Genomic DNA, 19,005 nt, shown 5'->3' with positions numbered 1-19,005 from the left:
ATAGTCCCAAGTCAAATTAGACAAAAAAAAAAAAACAGTAAAACCACTACAATTTCACACCTAGCTGAAAATTGGTACTAATGTTCAAATCATAATTATAAACATTGTGTCAAATTTTTATATTATGTAATCTACCTGTTGCTACGGAACCCTTCATGGGCGAGTGCGACTCGCACTTGGCCGGTTTTATTAGCTGTATTGTTAATTTCATACCATAATAAATATGTACCATTTCTTCCCATGCTTTTCGTCTAACTGATCTATCGGAATACTCTGGGAATCTGGTATTCTAGATTACTGGCCGACTTTGGATTTCACTGATAAATTTTTCGATGTCGAATTTACAAATCAAATACATCTTTTTTTTCAAAACTGGTATAACTTTTATCATCGAGTTACTTTTGCGAATATCACTGTGTAGACTTCCTTAAAAAAAGAACCCAAGAGCACATCAAAATCTATAAAATTGTCAATTTTCAAAACTCTCAGTATACTTTTCCATTTTTCTAATACATTTGGAAAGTAGGTAGTGAGGCAGACACGAACATTTTACTCTTGGTAGACATCAAGAGTGTACAAAAGGATAGTGCGTCAGGGAAATGGATTTGGATCACATTCGGGTGGTTTAGACAAACCCTCGATTACAAAGAATTCACTTTTTATTCGTTTTTCTATGTTCTGTTTACATTTTTGCGATTTTTTTGTTATCTTTCTTGGCCACGTTACTTGCCATTACACAATTATGTAATAAAGTAGAAATTCAAGTACGTGGAAGTTAATTTTATTAATGACACCGTAATTACATCACCATATTAATCAACTCTTAAATTATGTATCATAATATTACTCATTCAATGATTAATTTTTCACGACCTAACAAACTAAACAATTAATAAATGAAAAAAAAAACAAATACAACAGAGAATCAATTATGAAACTCTATCGATACATTGCTATATAATAATAAAAATAAAATAATACAATATTTCAAATATTTTCAATACACATACAACCCAAAAATGAGGAACAAAAAATATGTTTCTTCCATGTCTAATTTCGAAAAATTAATTAATATTATGCGAGCCGATATCGTATGTACACACAAGCCCGGATAAATCTTATAATGCGACAAACAATACATACTAGCAATTTAATAATTAAATACTGGGGATTAATCAAGCGACGCGACGCGCGCTCCCCGGGCTCGAAAACGAGGCGGGGCGACGCAAAAACAATAAGAAGCTATCTTTCGATACACATAATAAAGCTAAGAAAATATACTTTAAAAATGATTTACAACCGTTGTTTAACCTAAAAAAATGTTTGCAGTTCATATACAAATTTTCGCACTGCATTCAATGAGAAGAGACTGCTTGTAAATATCGGGCACACATAGGGATCAGTAGCGGGCTTCGGGACGATACATATACACACGGGACCGGGAGATGAGAGTACGCGGTATAATGGGGCGTTGTTAGGGCATTTATTCGCCCGCCAGTTCCTTGAGTCGTTCTTCCCTCGGCCGAGCGCCGCCAAATATCGAGTGCGCCTGACTGGTCGACGCCAGAGAGTTCACCGGCTCTTTGACAGTCCTTGGCTCAAGCTTCAACTTCGGCCTGCCTGATGTGTCTGGAAAAGAAATAGTTAGGGAGCTGAGGACGGGACCACCACGTGATCTGTTCTTCGAATCTAACACTACGCGTAGCTCACTAGATCCAAATGAAACGAATCTCAACTGCAAGCTACAGCCTAACTAGTATACAATGCATATTTCTACTAATAATACTACATTCTTTGAATATATTAATAAAATCTATATCATCTTTATTTAAGAAGGTCATACGACCTTGAATAATCTATTTCTATTTAACAATTTAAATCAGTATTGGTAGTATTCTAGAAAATATGTTGAACAAATGTATAGCATAACAAGTTAATCACAACAACAATAAACAGGACTGTCATGCAACATAATACGACTTTACACAACTACATTAACGAAATAACGTTCCTTATGAGTGTATCTTTACTAATACCGATATCTGCACCGCGTACAGATCACTTTAAAACATACCCGAGCTCCCTAACCAAAATACACTAATTAGAAACACATTGAATAAAACAACAATATTAAAAACATTTCATGCACTGTCTTCCTCTAGAATCGTACTTTTATGTCACAAAAACATTAATTATATCTTAAATAAACCATCTAATGTTAAAAGTTAAAAATAAAAGTACAATTATTTGGGGAAGACAAAATATTATATCAATAATAATTATTTGGCTAGCATGTATCGCAAATAACAATTGCAAATTGACTTAAATCGTGTGTATTTGCAGTACAAGTAGCTTTTAAAAATTAACTTTGTAGTGGTTCAAATATTTGGCAATGAGACTGTTTCTGAGGTATTCACGTAATACCTCCTCCAGACTATGCCATCTTTAGAATTATGTATACTGGTTTCATCACCAAATATTAATACCTCTAACAGTTTGTGTTGCCACTAGCAGGCTGTATTTGGGATTACATTATAACAGTTAACAGAATTTTTGTTCGAGTCTAATTTTAAGATTATTTGGAGAATTGTAACCACAAAAAACACGGGATATAAGAATGCATAATATAAAACCAGTTAGCCTTCAAACATGCAAAAACACAAACTATTAGAGGTTTAAAAAATACTTTGTAGAAAAATATATAATGCAGAATAATTAATAGGAAAGCTTTTCATGCAACAGCACACAATAGCAGAGCATAGATTGTGAGTTCCGGACAAAACAACATCATAACAAGCTTTTTATCCATCGAAGGTAAAAGGTGTGTGTATTCAATTTGATACTTCATTTTTGGCAGTTATTCTATCTTTAGTTAAATAGGTATGTTACTATGTAGTACCTGGACGTGAAGGCGGCATGTCTTCGAAGTTTCTGCGCGCGGGGGGTTGGCGCGGTGCGGGTGCAGCGGAGCGGCCCATGCGGCCCCAGTCGCCGGGGCGCGGCTCCTCGCTGGCGCCGCGAGACGATCGACCACCGTCTCGGTCTCCGCGCTCAGCCCACCGCTCGCCGCCGCCGCCACCACCACCAGCTCCGCCACCACCACCTCCTCGCTCACGGTCTGTAATCATTTACACGAACATTAAAGTGTGAAATTATTCATACTGGTTAACAGCTGAAATTAATATAATCGATTTCAATTCAAAATCTTTGGGATTAACATCGATTTTTGACAGTTTGTTTGGAGTTTTTGTCAAAAACAGAAATCAATCCAGAAATGTTTAATTATGATCGGTTTTTAATTTAGCTGTTAGCCTGTTCCCTCACGACGTCGTATCAGCGTACTGTATTGGTGCATTGATACAAAATTCAACTATCATACTGACAATAAACTACACATCACATACAATATACGCTTCGTGAGCAATCGGGCTTAATCGTCGTTTCCTCTCGAATCACGCATGGACATGGAGAGTTACTGCACTTGAATTGTAGTGATGCGTTATAATGTTGCACTAAACTCTTTGCATAGAGTTGTTTTGTTTAATATGTTTTCGAATAGTAGCAACTAGCATTTTGTGACAGTGCATCAGACAAAAAATAAAATTAACACCCAAAACCAATGTTTCAGCAAATATTCCAAACATCAAGTGATGTACCTTAGGTTTATTACAAGGAGAAATGTTAACCAGTGAATAATAGGCATAATTTCCTCTTTACATGATGTAACCATATTGATGATTAATACAACTTTCCGTGGGAATAACTTGGGGATTTTTATGACATCAGAAATATTTGCTGAAATTGTTAATGATATATCACACCTGTTAATAAAATGTGTCTGATTGGTTAATGACAAAAACCATGTCTGTGAACATTTAACCAGAATGCCCAATGAAACCATGATCAAAACCACACAAACAAACAATTAATGGGACATTACATTATGACAATACTTTATTGGCCTACTTAGCTGTTACAAATGTGAAAGAATCTAGTCTTTAATGCGGTTATTAATGTTAATCATGGGTTTTCAAACAATGCTGTGATTAAAGGAAATGTTTAGTTTTGTAATTTGTGAGAAATCGCAAACCAAAACCATCAATCAAAATTTAAAGTTCTACCTCTCCTGGTACAATATTTGAGTAGATTCAGATGTATGTCGAGTCTGCAAGTGTTAGTAATGAGTAGATGTTACCATGTGACAGCCCTCCACCCTGATGGCGCGGCGCGCGGCGGTCGAGCCCATCGAAGTGGTCGTACGTACCGCGGCCGCCACCGCCGTCCCGTCTGAAGCCTCCGCCGCCTCCCGCCCGGCCACCATCGCGCCCACCATCCCGGCCGCCGTCTCGTCGACCACGGTCGAAACCTCCCCTGCGATATCACCGTGTTAATACAACGTTACACTACCACCACATCAGAGTACAAAACAAATTAAATGCTCATGTTATTAATACCACCACACCATCGTTTTATAGTTTTATATCAATTAGTTAACGTCGTAAAACATAGTCCAATTAAAAATAGGTGTTTCAAAATTGTGATAAAAATAAGAATTAGCATTGCATTCGTTTAGTACTCTGTATGCTACTTTTAGTAGAATTCAGCGGAGATTCCTGCTAGCATTATAATGATAATATTCATTACGGTGGCAAGAATAGCCACAGAAGCCTAGTAAGTGTAGTCTGGAGGCAAAAGAATGGCTACTTGAGTATTTCTTAACATTGTACCATTGTGTAGCCCTGAGTAGTGCAGTGCCGGCTATCAGTCAGCTGGCTGTGGTCATATCGAGTATGATTCTGCATGAGTACAAAGTATATGTACCATATCTGGATCTGTGTATGTTTATTTCATCCACCGAGTTCTATTGTGGGCGGAATTACATAGATTTCAAACATTTTAAAAATATTAAAAATTATTAGTTGAGTCTTAACATTTTTATCATCCAAGTATTTAAGCTAGAAATATAATAAGTTGCACTAGCTTTGTTAGGTCTTCTTAGCATTTAAATATGGATTTACCACATTATCATAATGCTATCATTTGTAAACTACCAATTATTTATCAATTTGCTAATTAGAGAAGACTGTTAACACCTCTTTAGGTAGTCATTAGTAAGGTGTTAATTTGTGCCCAACACAAATAATAATTAAAATTAAATTACATGAAATACAAAAAATAACTCACCGATCGCTTCTTTTTTCTTCGGCAACATCAATTTTTATAAAGTTACCGTCTACATTAAGAGCCCCATTCATTTCAATTGCCTTTATCAAATCTTCCAAATACTCAAACTCCACATAGCAGAAACCTTTAAACAGATCCGTTTCTTTATCCATCACGAGCCTCACATTTTTGATAGCCAGGTCCTGAAACAACAAATTGTTTGCTCTTATACTCTATTTATGGTAGCATAAGAAAGAAGTAAAAATAAGTTATTTAGGGTAAACTTTGTAACAAAAATACAATCATTTAGTGCATTGTTAGTTGTTACTTATAGAAAAGATAGTGGTTGTCGGCACCTGGAATGATTTTCATTATACTATACGTAATATACTAATTATATTTGTATGAATGTTAAATAATTAGCTGGTTACTTAGCATTGTGTACAATTTAATATATTTGGTAAACTTGAACCTAATTTTATTTAAGTAAGCAAAGTGAATATCTGATATTGTAGCCATTATAGTTTGAATTTATATGGAAAAATAAATATTGTGCACATCTGCTTCTAAAAACTTCTTCTGTCTAATGCAGAAGTACATGAAGAATAGAATAAGAAGATAAATACAAAAGAAAATCAACTGTAGAATTAAATATTTGACACTATTCTCATTTTAGTGATGTATATGTTCAGATAAATGGTATCTGGAGTTTTTTGATTGTGTTAGTAGTGTTTTGTGTCAAGTTGACCTTGATATGTATGAATCAATCTCCATTGTGTACAGGAGTATGGCTACTAAACATTCTGACCTAATAATATAAATTGCTTGTTTCTTAGCAAAAAATTTAGAAGTTTATAGACAGAACTGTGATATATTCGCTTTGATATGGCCTATCACTTCAATAATTATCAATAAAATTAAATATTATTTATATATTTATACAAATAAAATTTCTATTTAAAACATCAGGTAAACAATGATCAACATTCACATTCACTAAACATTTAAGCATGGTATTTTAACTTCATTCAGACTTGTGGTATTTTAGCTTAGCAAACCTTTTTGCATATTTTGCATAGTTAAAAAAAAGGGTTTCTTGTCATTGTTTTCTGGAATAGAGGCCAGCATTATTTTACCTGACTTGTTACTCTTTTGTTATTAGACATTCCTCAATGAGATTATACAGAGTAGACTAAAGAACTGTTATTACTATGGGAGTATTACACGAACAACCCTAACCGATGATTAATCCCATCATTGTAAAAGTTAATAGATAAGTCTTATCTATAACCCTATAGAGAATGTGTCATCAATTTGACATAGTATAATTAGATTGTTGTTGCTTCTAATTTTAATGCAAATTTATTAAAATATAAGTATGACTAGATATATAAGCAGTGTTAATTTCCTTCATAATGTTATAGTAACATTACATAAACTGATAATGTAGGTATATAAGATAAGAGCAAATTCCTTATTATTAACAGAATCTTTAATCAACTAATTTGTTACTATATTACATATAATTGATAAAAATGTTCAATTTTGCATAAAGTTTAAGTAGATGTTTGGAAGCATTAGAGAAAGTTTAGAGGAATTAATCAATTCATTATTAAAATTGTATTTTAGACAGTGACAATCTATTTATGTTTTTGTTTGTTAGCATGCAAAATATAGAAAAGACCATGCAAAAGGGTGACAAGAACTTCATTTTAACAACAAACAATTTGTTGACTTGAAATATGAATTTCGACAAAGCCATATCTAACTCCTACATTAGCATCATAGGTATCTTTGATATTGAGATATTTTATAAGCTCTAAAACATGGAAGTAACGACAATAGCAAGGATGGTACTACTTACCGGAAAAATTCTATTAATGTCACCCTGGATAATTCCAGAGGGCAAATTTCCGACGTAAGCTTTGTAAGGAGGTTCTGTGGGTAGGGGACGGCCACCAAGAGTTCTCCTGCCGCCTCCATAATCCCTGAAACGAGGACCACAATCGTAGAGAATTTATAACCTATAAAATGTTAAACACACACTCCGCGCTTGAAATAAACAATGAAAGACACTTCATAGCACTAGTTATCATCGTAGAAATAGATATAACTTGACAAACATAAGTAAAAATCCCATTTTTATTCAATGTTATCGGTGGGCAAAAACATGAAACTTTCTTCGATAGGAAAAGTGAGATCTCGCGGAATTTATGAAAATAAGTAATAAAAATCTTAAGCACACACTTTACGATGAAATTAAACAATATTTTTGTAGAATTTTATAATAAATACCTGGGATTAACGTCGTCATATCCACTTCGACCTGCCATGTTTAGAAACATGGACTACTAAAGGCGCGCGCATCAACTTCTGGAACCGACGAAGCTATGATTATTTTTTTGGAGTAGCAACACTGAATATATTTTCTTCACACTATTAAGTAATATGTACAAAAGTAAAAATAGAAAAAATAGACTTTTGTCTATACATTAAAATTAAAATGAAAAAGTGTGTTAATCGTTTCTGGTTGTAATGTTGTGAAAATAACATGACTGGCGTCCAGGATAAACAGACTCTAAACTTTAGTTATGTTATTAGATTTAATGAATGCACACTACACTTTTTATTTTTTGAATACATGATGTTTTGATGAGTAAGGGTTCTGCTATGTACTGCATAAAATTATTTTGATTGCTTAATTAGGTGCATACTTTATCTTTACTTTACTCAAGTTGACGAGTAATTTCCCTACAATATTAACGAAAGTTGCGAGTTTTCAAGTTGCAAGATATAAAATTAATTATTTAGGTGAATAAACATACACCTACATAGGATATAACATTAAAGTGGATTTGGATGTTTTAATTTTTAAATATTAAATAGTAACTAGATCTTTCTAAGCATAGACAAACGAACGAGCGAGTGAAGTATATTTTTTATCTGTGTACTTTATTTAATCTATGACAGAGCTGTCATTATGACAGAAACAGAAACTGTCACACTGACAGAGAATGTCACGCGCGCACTCGGTACAGTACAGTGTCGCGTAAAATGTGCGGTCTATCATCCCATGTGGTGATTATATTGTTGTGAATTTATAGTGCTGGCTGGTTTTATAAAAATGACTGAAGAATCGGATCCAAATACTGTCCAGAAGGAAAGCAAAGTAACTGCTTCAGTTTTAGATGCATTTGATCTTCTAAAATCTCCGAAAGATGATGCTAAACTTGTTGGAGGAAGTAAAATAATATCGCGGTTGCACGGCAGTGAGGTTAGTTTTTAGTTATTTTTATTTAATGTGTGAATGATTTTGACTATTTGTATTGAATTTTAAGGTAACTGGACGTTGAAGACAGCTTATACTCTACATGCTATTTAAAAAAAATCACGTGTTGTTTTCTTTTGCTTTAGAATGAAAGAGATCTACAGTACGTCCTCAAAAGGCTCGTGAGGAGTTTAGGCGCCAATGTCCCGGACATGAGAACAGGGTACTTCGCTACCCTGGTGACTTTATTGACAAACTTTGAACAAGTCACTATTTCACAAATACTAGACTTGATCAAAAAAGAGCTACACACTAATGGATCTTCTAAGAGTGTAAGTATCCTATATATTTATCTATTCAGATAAAAATATAATAGTTCTAGTCTATACCTTAGTTTTGTTTGCTATAAAAATAATATTTATGTTGTATAATATTTTGAAATAACTTTACAACATAATGATACCTACATATTTGGTGGGAGTTAATCCAATGTATCATTATTTGATTATTTATGCAATGACTGAGTGGGCGAACTGTAACTTTAGAGTAAGGGGTCACCAGTTTGATTCTCAATGCAAACATTTCTCAGTAGTAGTATTAAGAGATTAAAGAACGGAAGGGTCTCATAAAAATTACTGGTGAAATGTAGCAGTTAAATTGAATTGCTCTTACTGTTTCTCTTACATTGTTTTTAAATATACAGCAATTAATTATCTATTCACAGGAAGTTGGTGATGTTGCCTTGGGTCAGATTTTAGTCTGTGGTGCAATCTTCAGATCAAAACTTTTTTTGAAATGTACAGCTGAAGAGCAGGCTCAAGTAATTCAGTTGTTGGTTACTGCTGGCAAGAAGAAGTCTTATTTGAGCACTGTAGCATACCTTATACTCCTAGACTTCATCAAAAGTGTAAGTATTCATTTTATTGACTTCTTTAAAAGAATTATTTTGTATTTGATTTTGATTGAACATTCAAATGAAACTTTGTTTTTAAACAAACTTTATAATTTCTTTCAGTTAAATGAAGATCAGTTTGCCACAATAATATGGCCTCAGATAAAGCAAGAATTCAAGAAGGACATCAAGGAGCACTCTCTGGATTCCCTCTACTTTCTAATGATGGTCAACTCAATGTTTCCAACCAAAGTAAAGCTGAGGAAACTGCTTGGTGTTACTCAAATACTCTGTGAAGAAAATATTGATGCCATTTGTGAAAAGATTATGGTAAGAACTAAATAAGTGATATTTTATTTAACTTCTAGCTAAGATGAGAGATTTTTGTTTTTTTTTTTGATAAGAGATTTATTAAGTAGACTTAACCCATTGTTCTTTATATTACAGACTGGTATAGATTTCAACTCTGTTGGCCATCCCGTCTACAAGGAGATAGCAACTGGTATTGCTAACTCTCCACATTTACAACAGTTCTGGGTAACAGGAATTGACAGTCAACTTGCGAAGCATAACAGAAACAGAGAACTAGTAGCAATAAACATGCTCAACATAATTCTAAATAACATTAATGACAATGTTAATCTCATACCAGAGCTTATTAGCAGGAACTTCTTCAAACTATTCATGGATTGGTTCAAAGGACTCCAGACTGCAAGCAAGATCAGAAGTAAGAGGGACAATGAAGATGACAACAAAATAATGATCAAAAAACAAAGAGAACTCCTTGTTTCATTATCTAAAGCTCTCAAGTCTGATAAAGTTGATGACAGCATAAGGGTGGAAATACTAAAGAAACTGCTCTTCAATCCAGGAGAAATGAATTTCACAGAAATATCAGGCACCACTATTGTGAAGTCTATAATTTCTGATTTAAAGGAAGATGGTGTGAAAAAGATGGCTAAATTACTGAAGGGTGTAATTCTAAGTACCTCTAAGAAGGTTATAAAAGAAGATGTTGAGAGGAATTGGTATAACAACGAGAGAGTGAAGGCAGCTGAGCTCATTTCTTATCTTGTATCCCATGAAGCTGTTAAAGATGATACAGAATTTAAACTTGTCTACATGAAACTGCTCATGTGTTTTGGTTTCTTCAAAGTTGGAGGAGAAGAGACTGTAGCAGTCAGTACCGAGTTATCAGGTAAATATGAATTAATTTTAAGTTTTAAACAATTTTTTCAGATATTACATAGTCTTATATTAACAATGTTTTCATTTGTTTCCAGCATCCATCAAGTCTTGCTTCTACCGGTGCTTTACGTCGCGCTTCTCAAACGTCGACAACCTAGTCACTGTGTTGTCATCTCTGTGCAGTTTCATTTGTAACATATTACAAAAAGAACAAGTGAAAGCTAAAATAGAGAAACAATTCCCTCAAGAAAACATGGAATGTTGGGAGATGTTGATGGAAGTCTGCCAGAATATAGAACAGAATGATACCAAGTCTAAAGTAGATAAAGTGTTTCTTGTGTTGCTCTACCAACTTGGACTATTCTTATTCTCAGAACCTGTTCACGTCAAAATAGCAAGAAGTTCGATCAAGGAACTTAAGAGTTGCTATGAACATTACAGAAAAGGCAAGAAAAAGAAATCTAAACAAGCAAAGAATGGAGATATATCTGGTGAACCAGAATGGATTGAGGTTTTAGTTGAAGTTCTGCTGTCTATATTGTCAGCTGAATCTAGTGTGCTCAGATCTGTAGTACAATGTGTATTCAGATTATTGTGGGAATATTTGACCCCATCATCAGTGGGACAGATTGTATCAGTGCTGGACCCTGAGAGTGAATCTAATCCACTGACTAATGAGGACTCTGACTCCGAAAATGAAGAAGATGATGGTGAAGTGGAACAGAATGGTAAAGACAGTGATGAGGAGAATGAAGATGAAGAAGAGAGTGACAGTGATGATGCGGAAGACGATGATGATGATGATGCCGATGATGAAGAAATGCGCACTCCCGAACAGTTGAGACTGGCTGTCCAGAAAGCGTTAGGTGCTGCAGCTCCAGAGTCCGACACCGAAAGTGTTGACGCCGACATGATTGATGAAGAAGAGGGCAAAAAACTTGATGAAGCTTTAGCAGAGGCCTTCAAACAATTCCACCAAGGAAAGGGTAAAAAATCAAAGAAAGATCGTAAAGACAAAAAGGCCTTGTCAGACTTCAGGATCAGAGTTCTTGATCTTGTTGATATTTACTTAGAAAAGGATCCTTCAATGGATATCTGTCTCGGTATGATCGCGCCTCTTACAAGATGCTTAGAATTTTGCATCCAAGATGGCCAGTTTAACGAACTGGAGAACAGGGTGAGGAAAACTGTCAAAGCACTCGCAAAAATTCGAAAGTTCTCTTCAGTTGATGATATTGACATGAATGTCCTGTGTGACCACCTAAAAGCAACAATAGACAAGGGCGCCAGAAGTCACTTCTTGTTCCAGGCTCTGGGTGACATTATTACATTTTTCGCTACATTCATTATTCACTGTTCATTAAAAATTGAAACGAAAGCTCCCAAATCGCCCAAGAAAAAGAAACCTGTCTCACCAATTATCGAAATTTTAAAAGAATCCACACAGAGCTACTTCCAGAATCGTAATTGTGTCCTGCCGATTATATTCTTCCACAATGTCTTGCAGACAGAATGGACTGGCAGCTATGAACTTGTGCCAATAATTATAGAAAATGTTTTTAATAATAATGTAAGGCACTTCCGACGAAACGAAGGGATAGAGTTGATTGCAGGATTTTACCGTGGATTGAAAAGAAATAAACCTACATCCGAGGCAGCCCTCAAAGCATTGTTTAGCTTAGAAGCTAATTTCGAAGAGACTTTAACAAAATCACTAAGTGCTGATGCAGAATGTGCAGTCAAAAATAACTTTTTCGTTGCACTGAAAAAGTTAATTAACACAATGAAACAGTTCCATGAAAGTTGCCATGTTGAAACTAAGTTGGACTTTAATAAATTATTGGAGATTGTAGGTTCATGCAAACCTGCTTTGAAAAGCAATTTAAAGAGAGAAGCACAAGAAAATCATAACCAACAGAATAACAAAGGTAAATCAAAAAAGAAAAAGAAGAAATCCAACCAGATGAAAATTAATAACGTTAACTAAGTTATAAGTTAAGTTTGAATTTTATAATAAATACAGACAAAGAAATTATATTTGTTTTTATTATTCAAATTTTCATTCACATCCATTCTTGATCTAAAACTGATTCTAACAAATTATCTAAGGCCCCGGCCCCACTTGTCCGTTGTGCTGCGTTGCGTGGTCGCGCTAAGAAAATATATGGAGCCGGGTCCTAAGACGTAGAATAGTAGTAATTTTTTATCTTTATCAACACCTGCGCATTGAGTAGAAAGCTATAATAACTTGGGTGATGAAAAATAGGGACTAGGGACAATAAACTCATTACTCATTTATGATCGTTATATAGTGTAGTATTTAGTCCTATACCCAGGCGTCTGTATGCCGCCTAAGCGAGTAAAGTTACCAACAGACACAGCATAGTATTAATATCTGAATGACTAAGATGTAAGCTGAAGGCGGCAGATATTTTTAAATGGAGCTAAATTTCGTTCTGCATTTGGCCAATAGATGGCGTGACGAGAATCCGGTGAGTATTGCCATTTACCTACCGAACAAATTCTTTTTCTTTTCATCTAAACAAAATAATTATTTATTCGTAAAAAAAGAAAATTATATAGTAAGTTAATTAAATAATAACAAACGAAAGTAATAAACGATGGTTTAATAACATAAACCATGGTGAATATTTCGTAAATTGTGCTCAATTTAAGTGTAGTTTTCATGGAATTTCACTGATTTATAATTTATGATATATAATCAAACTGTAAAATGTATGTTTAGGTTATAAATATTAATAAAATTTAATAAAATTAATATAAATTTGAGAATCTACTGCACAACTTTTACCTTATATCTTAAAATAATGGCAACTTTTACCGGAAACAAGCAGTAACTCATATGTTTCAATGTTTCACAACCTGCTCAAAACTCAGACAGCCATCTTTTGTGGAAAAATCATTTGTTTCGTCTCGTCAGGGTAAATTTCGCAATTGTAATTAATGTCAGAGCCACAGTCTTCGCTTTTATTGAAAAAGCAGCTAGCTGGTAAGTGTGTCGTTTTAATGTGCTATAAATTTGTGGTGATGTCTCTAGTTAGACGTCAGACTCGTTATTCGAGCATTCATTGACCTCAGCGGGTCGAATTTTGAGTATCTTTGTGATTCGGATGATTCTGTAAGTTCCAGACTTCCTTTGTACTTCAAATGTGCTATTTTTTATGAATGCGCTTAAAAATGGACTCGATTTAGTAAAATCAATATTCGCAAGAATGACAGGTGTTCTCGTGCCAAAGTCAAATGAGTAAAATAACTATTTACAAGTATATTTACGGGTCACAGTTGGCAAAGTTTTGCGTTTCTTACTAATAATGTTGTGCAAATATGTTAAGAAATAATTTATAATGTAAATTCTTATATGGGTTACTCATTCATTGATTTCAGAATTGAACAAAAATCCAGTAGAAGGCTTTTCTGCTGGGTTGATAGATGACAATGACATATACAGATGGGAAGTCCTCATCATCGGTCCTCCAGACACGTTATAGTAAGTACCAGGCATTCATATACTCACTGAACCTCTGAACAAGTTTATATAACTGTTTACTTAAAGTTAACCTCTCATGCATGATGTTTTCTGAATACAATGTCTCAGACATGCACATGACTAAGCATTCTTTAGGAGGATGTCAGTCTTCATGGATATCTCATATCCAAGGCATTGTAAATACAACAACATTGCCTCATGTGAAGTTATTCTAAAATAATAGTGGTTTTGATTTGCCTATTCGAGATCAATACTATTGCACTAGGAGTCTTTTACAATCTGCTTCCTATTTTAAATATCCCTGTTGGAATGTTATTTGGAATTAGAATGTTACCTAAAGTTTATCTTAATTTCCAGTGAGGGTGGATTCTTCAAGGCACACTTACATTTTCCTAAAGAATATCCTCTGAGGCCACCGCGGATGAAATTTGTCACTGAAATATGGCATCCGAATAGTAAGTATTGTATTTCATTATAGTTATAAGCACTTGTTTGAAATTAAAACGAAATCTACATCATCTTTCAACATATTTTTACTGGAACTCTATTATTATCAGTCCTTGGCAATAGATATTGTGATAAAACGGTAAAATTAATTAACATTGAAGATGAAGTAATAAATTGTGGTATTACTACCTACTTAGGTTTGGTTTGTTTGAATAAACAATGTAATATACAGTGAGGATTTAAATACATCTATTATTACATTATGTTACTGCATGCTAAGCCTGAGATTAGTTTGAAGAATTTTGCCAGTCATGTTGCACAATTTCTTCTATTGACTTATTAGATTCATGTTTCTTACATGCTTAGTTTATGGACACTGGCTTCCCTTGTGACCTCCATGCTCTTATAAAAAAATTGATTGACACTATACCTTAAGCAGTTTAAGATGTAGTAAGTTATAACTTCCTGTTTTTACATTTTCAGTTGAAAAGAATGGTGATGTTTGCATATCAATATTACATGAACCTGGTGATGACAAGTGGGGCTATGAGAAAGCCTCGGAGCGGTGGTTGCCAGTGCACACAGTTGAGACCATTCTTATAAGTGTAATTTCCATGCTGGCAGACCCTAACGATGAGAGCCCCGCTAATGTTGATGCCGCGGTGAGTGAAGTGATGTCAATTTCTTTATTATTCAGCCATGTAGCATGCCATATGAAACTGTTTTTGTGATATTTGTTTACTCATAGTAGCAATGAATGCCAGTATACCTATTTCTATCCAACTATTTGTAAGAAAACTTTAATTATCAATAGTCCACTGGTAGACACAGCTGTAATAATGAATGCTAGTTTTATGTAATTTGTTATTATCTTAGTAATTACAAGTTTAAGCAGAGGTACTTTACTGTAGGAAGTAGTTTGAAAAATCAATAGTAGATATTTTTAAATAGGAATTTTGTCATGCCTTGTCTTATTTCCTAGAATGTGAAGATGAAAAAATTTCAACTTTACTCATAGTTGTCAAGTATTCGCTGCCAGAAATAGATTATAATATACATATCATGGCACCTACAGAGTCTTTGTTGGTTGTATACTGATATAATGATACTTGCTATCTAATATTTAAAAAAAAATAGTTACAATATTTAAAAAATCCAACAAAGTTTTTTAAATGTTTAGCATTTTCGAAAAAAATAGCATGATAATAATAAATTATGTATGTGTCAATGCCTGTACTTAAACTGTTGCTATGCAAGAAACATTCAATAGATTTCATAGTTCTGTGTAGTGTTTGTATAGTTGTTTTTGACTAAAATTAATATTTGAGTTACTTTACAGGAGACTGCTAATGTGCTTGTGTTTGTCTGCATCTGTAATTATTACCATTCTCATTTAACTATTGTTTGCATTCACAGAAAGAATGGAGAGAGCGATATTCGGATTTCAAAAAGAAAGTTGCGAGATGTGTTAGGAAAAGTCAAGAAGATTGTTTTTAGGAGAGAGAGGGGAACTAGATCACAATATATTATCATTGGAGAAGGGCCACATGTGACAACCGTACCAAAAGCATACCACATTGAATAATTTTCACGCTAGGTCGCTGCACGCACCAACCAGTTTTTACTCAATCAAGACCCGCGTACGCCTTTAGTAGACGAGTGCTCATTCTGTTTCTTTTTACAGAAAGAATGGAGAGAATCATATTCGGAGTTTAAAAGGAAAGTAGCACAGTGTGTGAGAAAGAGCCAAGAGGATTGTTCCTAAGTAACAGTGCCCTTTTTCATTAATTTAGTTGGATAGTGAGTGTTTGGTGATGCAGTTAGGACGTTGTTGAGAGCAGGCCCCGGCGTGACTCATAGTGCGGGCCCACCCACCCGGGCCAGAGACAATATTGAAATTGATTTAAAATAAATACTTATTGTAATTAAAAGGTATCGCTGCCGTATTTTATAAATAATAAATTAAAATAGAATCCAAGGTCTTTTTCATCTTTTTTAAGACATGTTAGAGCTATTGTTATAATAATGAAATATGTATGGTAATTTTTATAGAAAAACAAATCTGCATTTTGTTGTCTTTACTTCCTAATATGACTACAAGTTTGATCTCTGTATAGTAGAAACCAAATCTGAAGTAATTTAAAACAATGAATAATTATTTATTACGTATCGCAACTTATTTTATTGTAAAAATATAAACAAACATGCAATACTTAAAACATGTCAAAATTATAAAAAATGTAAAATGAGCTACCAAACTTATAATTTGCACGATGATTAGTTACCGACTTGATGCAATGCAATACTAATTGTGTTATTGGTAGCCTTTATAACGTCGCTTCTCAGAATTACAATTTTATTCTAGTGCTAATTTTAGTAGTTTTAATACTTAATTATAATTTTTACTGAATAAATATAACTTTTGTAAACTTATAATTGTATCGATTCTACCTTGCCCTCTATGCACATATGAATAAAGCACAGGTTGACAAAATAGCAGCTGTTAGACTATCGCAAAGCGATGGTGTAGCGAGCTACATATAACACTTACAAATTTTGCTCAACTTTGAAACTAGGCAGGAAGATATTATGTTGAAACTGTTTGATATCTTTTTAGTTTTGTACATTAGTTCTCAATATTGTCAATTATGTTTTTGTGTACAATTCAAAGAAAAGCTTTGTTACCATTTTGGATGTGAAAATTAATATAGTTATAAAGATGATAAATGAAAACCCCTCATATTCGCTCGTATATCATCGAACATTGATTTGTGACGTGTGTATAATACTTTTCCCTGTGTATGTATATTTTTTGCTATAAAATCATAATGCAGTGATATCGTGATTTGATTTGGAACACCAATACCTACCATCCTCTCATCCTTTAATTTGTAAGTTTATAGAGGAATAGAAACAACTTTTTAACTTTGGTAACAATGGAATTCCTGTTTATTCTTATCAAATGTACAGTTCGCATGTTAGTCACTGTCTGAATTCTCTGCTAGTACTGCACCTTGAATGCTTCTTGGATCGAATGTGCTTTCAAAACACCTTTTGAACACAGATTTAATCATTGTCCTGGCAGCGGGTGAAGCAGGAATGTTATCACAGTCCATTAGATCATTCACAGTCTTATCTTTGTTTATACTATGATTACCATTTAACTTATTACTTAAAATTATTTCATTATCACCCGGTATATCTACAAAATTAAATAAATGTGAGTCTTCATCTAAACACTTTGATATGTCAGGGTCTAGATGAGGCTTTTTCTTAGCAGATCCTTGGGTACCACTTGTGTCTTTTCGTTTGCTCCTTTCTATGTTAGTATTCTGTGTGGTTGTAGTTTGGGATGCATTATCAGCTTTAGTAGTGGCTAACACAAAGTGTGCTTCAAATGTAGTTCCATTATGTACAATAAAAACTGCAGGTCTTCCAGTAGTTTCAAAATGGAGCTGTAGGGGCAAATTAAGAGCTTCAGAGAATGTGAGCAATGCTCTGAACTCCTTTAGTGAGAATGTAATGACTGTTTCTGTTCCTATCATGTAGCTATCAAATTCTGCAGGCTTCAAGCTAATCTGTGTTCGAATAATTTTTGTCAGATCTGCGCTACAGTCTATGTAGTTTCGTAATATGAGAGACATTGAGGTTGCTTCAAGAGTCACTTGATCGTCTGAGCTTTGGAAATTGTTGAGAGCATCTGATAGTATTCTCTGGGGAGAGGTGATCCTGAAAAGATTTCCAAAAATATTATCAGAGTTAATTAGAAATGTTTGTGACCACAGTATTATTTAAACATTTTGTTAATAACTTACCTGTTTGGTACAGTATCTTTTGTGTAAACTGCCTGCATAGCTTTACAATCTAATATTGATACGAAATGTGTTTTGACAATGCCATGTCTGCACTTCAACTGGAATATTAACTTACAGGACTCAGGATCTAGTTTGATTTCTAGATTTTCAACTTGCTTGTCTATGTGTGTAGGGGACTTGAAGGTATTAAGCGCCGATTTCATAGATATTTTACACTTCAGTCCTTCATTATCTTCAGTGGAATAATAGTTGTAGTTAAAGTAAGAAAAGAAGTTCTTATTAAATTTTACCATAGCATAGGCAGATTCAGCTGCATTTAAAGTTCTTAATAGTATACAGTCCGGAAGAGATTCTAGGTAAAGTTCATCACCAAATCTTGCAAGAGCGTGAACAGTTCTAGCTAAAACTAAAGAAAATTCAAATTATTAAGATTTTTATATGAAACATGCTGAAGTTACAGTTCACGCACAAAACCAAAATGTTTCTTAAATACTTGCCTTTTACATTAGGGCCTGGTACATGACATTTCATTTTGTAATTTTAACAAAATTATAATGAATTTTATTAATAAAATACTTCTACAAGTAGTGCAATTCGGAAAATTAACTAGTTTAGTCAATATTATTGACATTCACATGACGTTATTGAAGTATTATTTGACATTGACATGAAATGTGATTGGCTTGTGGCCACGCATAGACAAGACACTAATATTTTGATAAGT

General features: G+C 33.9%; 4 protein-coding genes across 7 annotated transcripts; 2 read left to right on the top strand and 2 right to left on the bottom strand.

Annotated features, from left to right (window-relative positions):
* Positions 1-641: 641 nt before the first annotated feature.
* Positions 642-7,615, bottom strand: LOC118274793 (eukaryotic translation initiation factor 4H). Of its 3 annotated transcripts, none has more exons than XM_035592499.2 (7): positions 7,459-7,615; positions 7,028-7,151; positions 5,185-5,366; positions 4,196-4,371; positions 2,900-3,118; positions 2,075-2,083; positions 642-1,629 (listed from the first exon to the last, which is right to left on the bottom strand). In XM_035592499.2, the coding sequence occupies exons 1-7, from the start codon at positions 7,506-7,508 to the stop codon at positions 1,484-1,486; spliced, it is 906 nt and encodes a 301-aa protein (XP_035448392.1). In that variant the 5' UTR covers positions 7,509-7,615; the 3' UTR covers positions 642-1,483. The 3 variants fall into 3 exon arrangements, with proteins under 3 accessions (XP_035448392.1, XP_035448395.1, XP_035448393.1); XM_035592502.2 differs by having other exon boundaries at positions 4,265-4,371; XM_035592500.2 differs by lacking the exon at positions 2,075-2,083.
* Positions 7,616-8,170: 555 nt separating this feature from the next.
* LOC118275201 (myb-binding protein 1A-like protein) lies at positions 8,171-12,546 on the top strand. The gene is made up of 6 exons (XM_035593071.2): positions 8,171-8,437; positions 8,578-8,763; positions 9,156-9,338; positions 9,447-9,653; positions 9,771-10,521; positions 10,607-12,546. The coding sequence occupies exons 1-6, from the start codon at positions 8,288-8,290 to the stop codon at positions 12,496-12,498; spliced, it is 3,369 nt and encodes a 1,122-aa protein (XP_035448964.2). The 5' UTR covers positions 8,171-8,287; the 3' UTR covers positions 12,499-12,546.
* Positions 12,547-13,353: 807 nt separating this feature from the next.
* On the top strand, positions 13,354-17,303 carry LOC118275200 (ubiquitin-conjugating enzyme E2 G1). Of its 2 annotated transcripts, none has more exons than XM_035593070.2 (5): positions 13,354-13,521; positions 13,917-14,019; positions 14,377-14,474; positions 14,950-15,128; positions 16,151-17,303. In XM_035593070.2, exons 1-5 carry the CDS (start codon positions 13,476-13,478, stop codon positions 16,229-16,231), a joined length of 507 nt encoding a protein of 168 aa, XP_035448963.1. In that variant the 5' UTR covers positions 13,354-13,475; the 3' UTR covers positions 16,232-17,303. The 2 variants fall into 2 exon arrangements, with proteins under 2 accessions (XP_035448963.1, XP_035448962.1); XM_035593069.2 differs by having other exon boundaries at positions 15,883-17,303.
* Positions 17,304-17,384: 81 nt separating this feature from the next.
* Positions 17,385-18,946, bottom strand: LOC118275198 (cell cycle checkpoint control protein RAD9A). Its single transcript, XM_035593067.2, has 3 exons — positions 18,779-18,946; positions 18,282-18,687; positions 17,385-18,195 (listed from the first exon to the last, which is right to left on the bottom strand). Exons 1-3 carry the CDS (start codon positions 18,810-18,812, stop codon positions 17,445-17,447), a joined length of 1,191 nt encoding a protein of 396 aa, XP_035448960.2. The 5' UTR covers positions 18,813-18,946; the 3' UTR covers positions 17,385-17,444.
* Positions 18,947-19,005: the final 59 nt, after the last annotated feature.

The sequence above is a fragment of the Spodoptera frugiperda genome, chromosome 11, assembly GCF_023101765.2.
Source record: "Spodoptera frugiperda isolate SF20-4 chromosome 11, AGI-APGP_CSIRO_Sfru_2.0, whole genome shotgun sequence".
Classification (NCBI taxonomy): Eukaryota; Metazoa; Arthropoda; class Insecta; order Lepidoptera; family Noctuidae; genus Spodoptera; species Spodoptera frugiperda.
The sequence above is the reverse complement of the archived record's forward strand: the minus strand, read 5'-3'. Positions and strand labels throughout refer to the sequence as shown.

Excerpts from the sequence above, each read along its gene's own strand:
- LOC118274793 (XM_035592499.2), bottom strand. The coding sequence starts at position 7,508 with ATGTTTCTAAACATGGCAGGTCGAAGTGGATATGACGACGTTAATCCC. Across the intron at positions 5,367-7,027 it reads ACATTAATAGAATTTTTCCG|GACCTGGCTATCAAAAATGT; the intron begins GTAAGTAGTACC and ends TTGTTGTTTCAG. Across the intron at positions 4,372-5,184 it reads GAAGAAAAAAGAAGCGATCG|GGGAGGTTTCGACCGTGGTC; the intron begins GTGAGTTATTTT and ends GTGATATCGCAG.
- LOC118275201 (XM_035593071.2), top strand. The coding sequence starts at position 8,288 with ATGACTGAAGAATCGGATCCAAATACTGTCCAGAAGGAAAGCAAAGTA. Across the intron at positions 8,764-9,155 it reads CTAATGGATCTTCTAAGAGT|GAAGTTGGTGATGTTGCCTT; the intron begins GTAAGTATCCTA and ends ATCTATTCACAG. Across the intron at positions 10,522-10,606 it reads AGTCAGTACCGAGTTATCAG|CATCCATCAAGTCTTGCTTC; the intron begins GTAAATATGAAT and ends ATTTGTTTCCAG.
- LOC118275200 (XM_035593070.2), top strand. The coding sequence starts at position 13,476 with ATGTCAGAGCCACAGTCTTCGCTTTTATTGAAAAAGCAGCTAGCTG. Across the intron at positions 13,522-13,916 it reads ATTGAAAAAGCAGCTAGCTG|AATTGAACAAAAATCCAGTA; the intron begins GTAAGTGTGTCG and ends CATTGATTTCAG. Across the intron at positions 14,475-14,949 it reads TGAAATATGGCATCCGAATA|TTGAAAAGAATGGTGATGTT; the intron begins GTAAGTATTGTA and ends TTACATTTTCAG.
- LOC118275198 (XM_035593067.2), bottom strand. The coding sequence starts at position 18,812 with ATGAAATGTCATGTACCAGGCCCTAATGTAAAAG. Across the intron at positions 18,688-18,778 it reads ACCAGGCCCTAATGTAAAAG|TTTTAGCTAGAACTGTTCAC; the intron begins GCAAGTATTTAA and ends AATTTTCTTTAG. Across the intron at positions 18,196-18,281 it reads AAAGATACTGTACCAAACAG|GATCACCTCTCCCCAGAGAA; the intron begins GTAAGTTATTAA and ends AAATCTTTTCAG.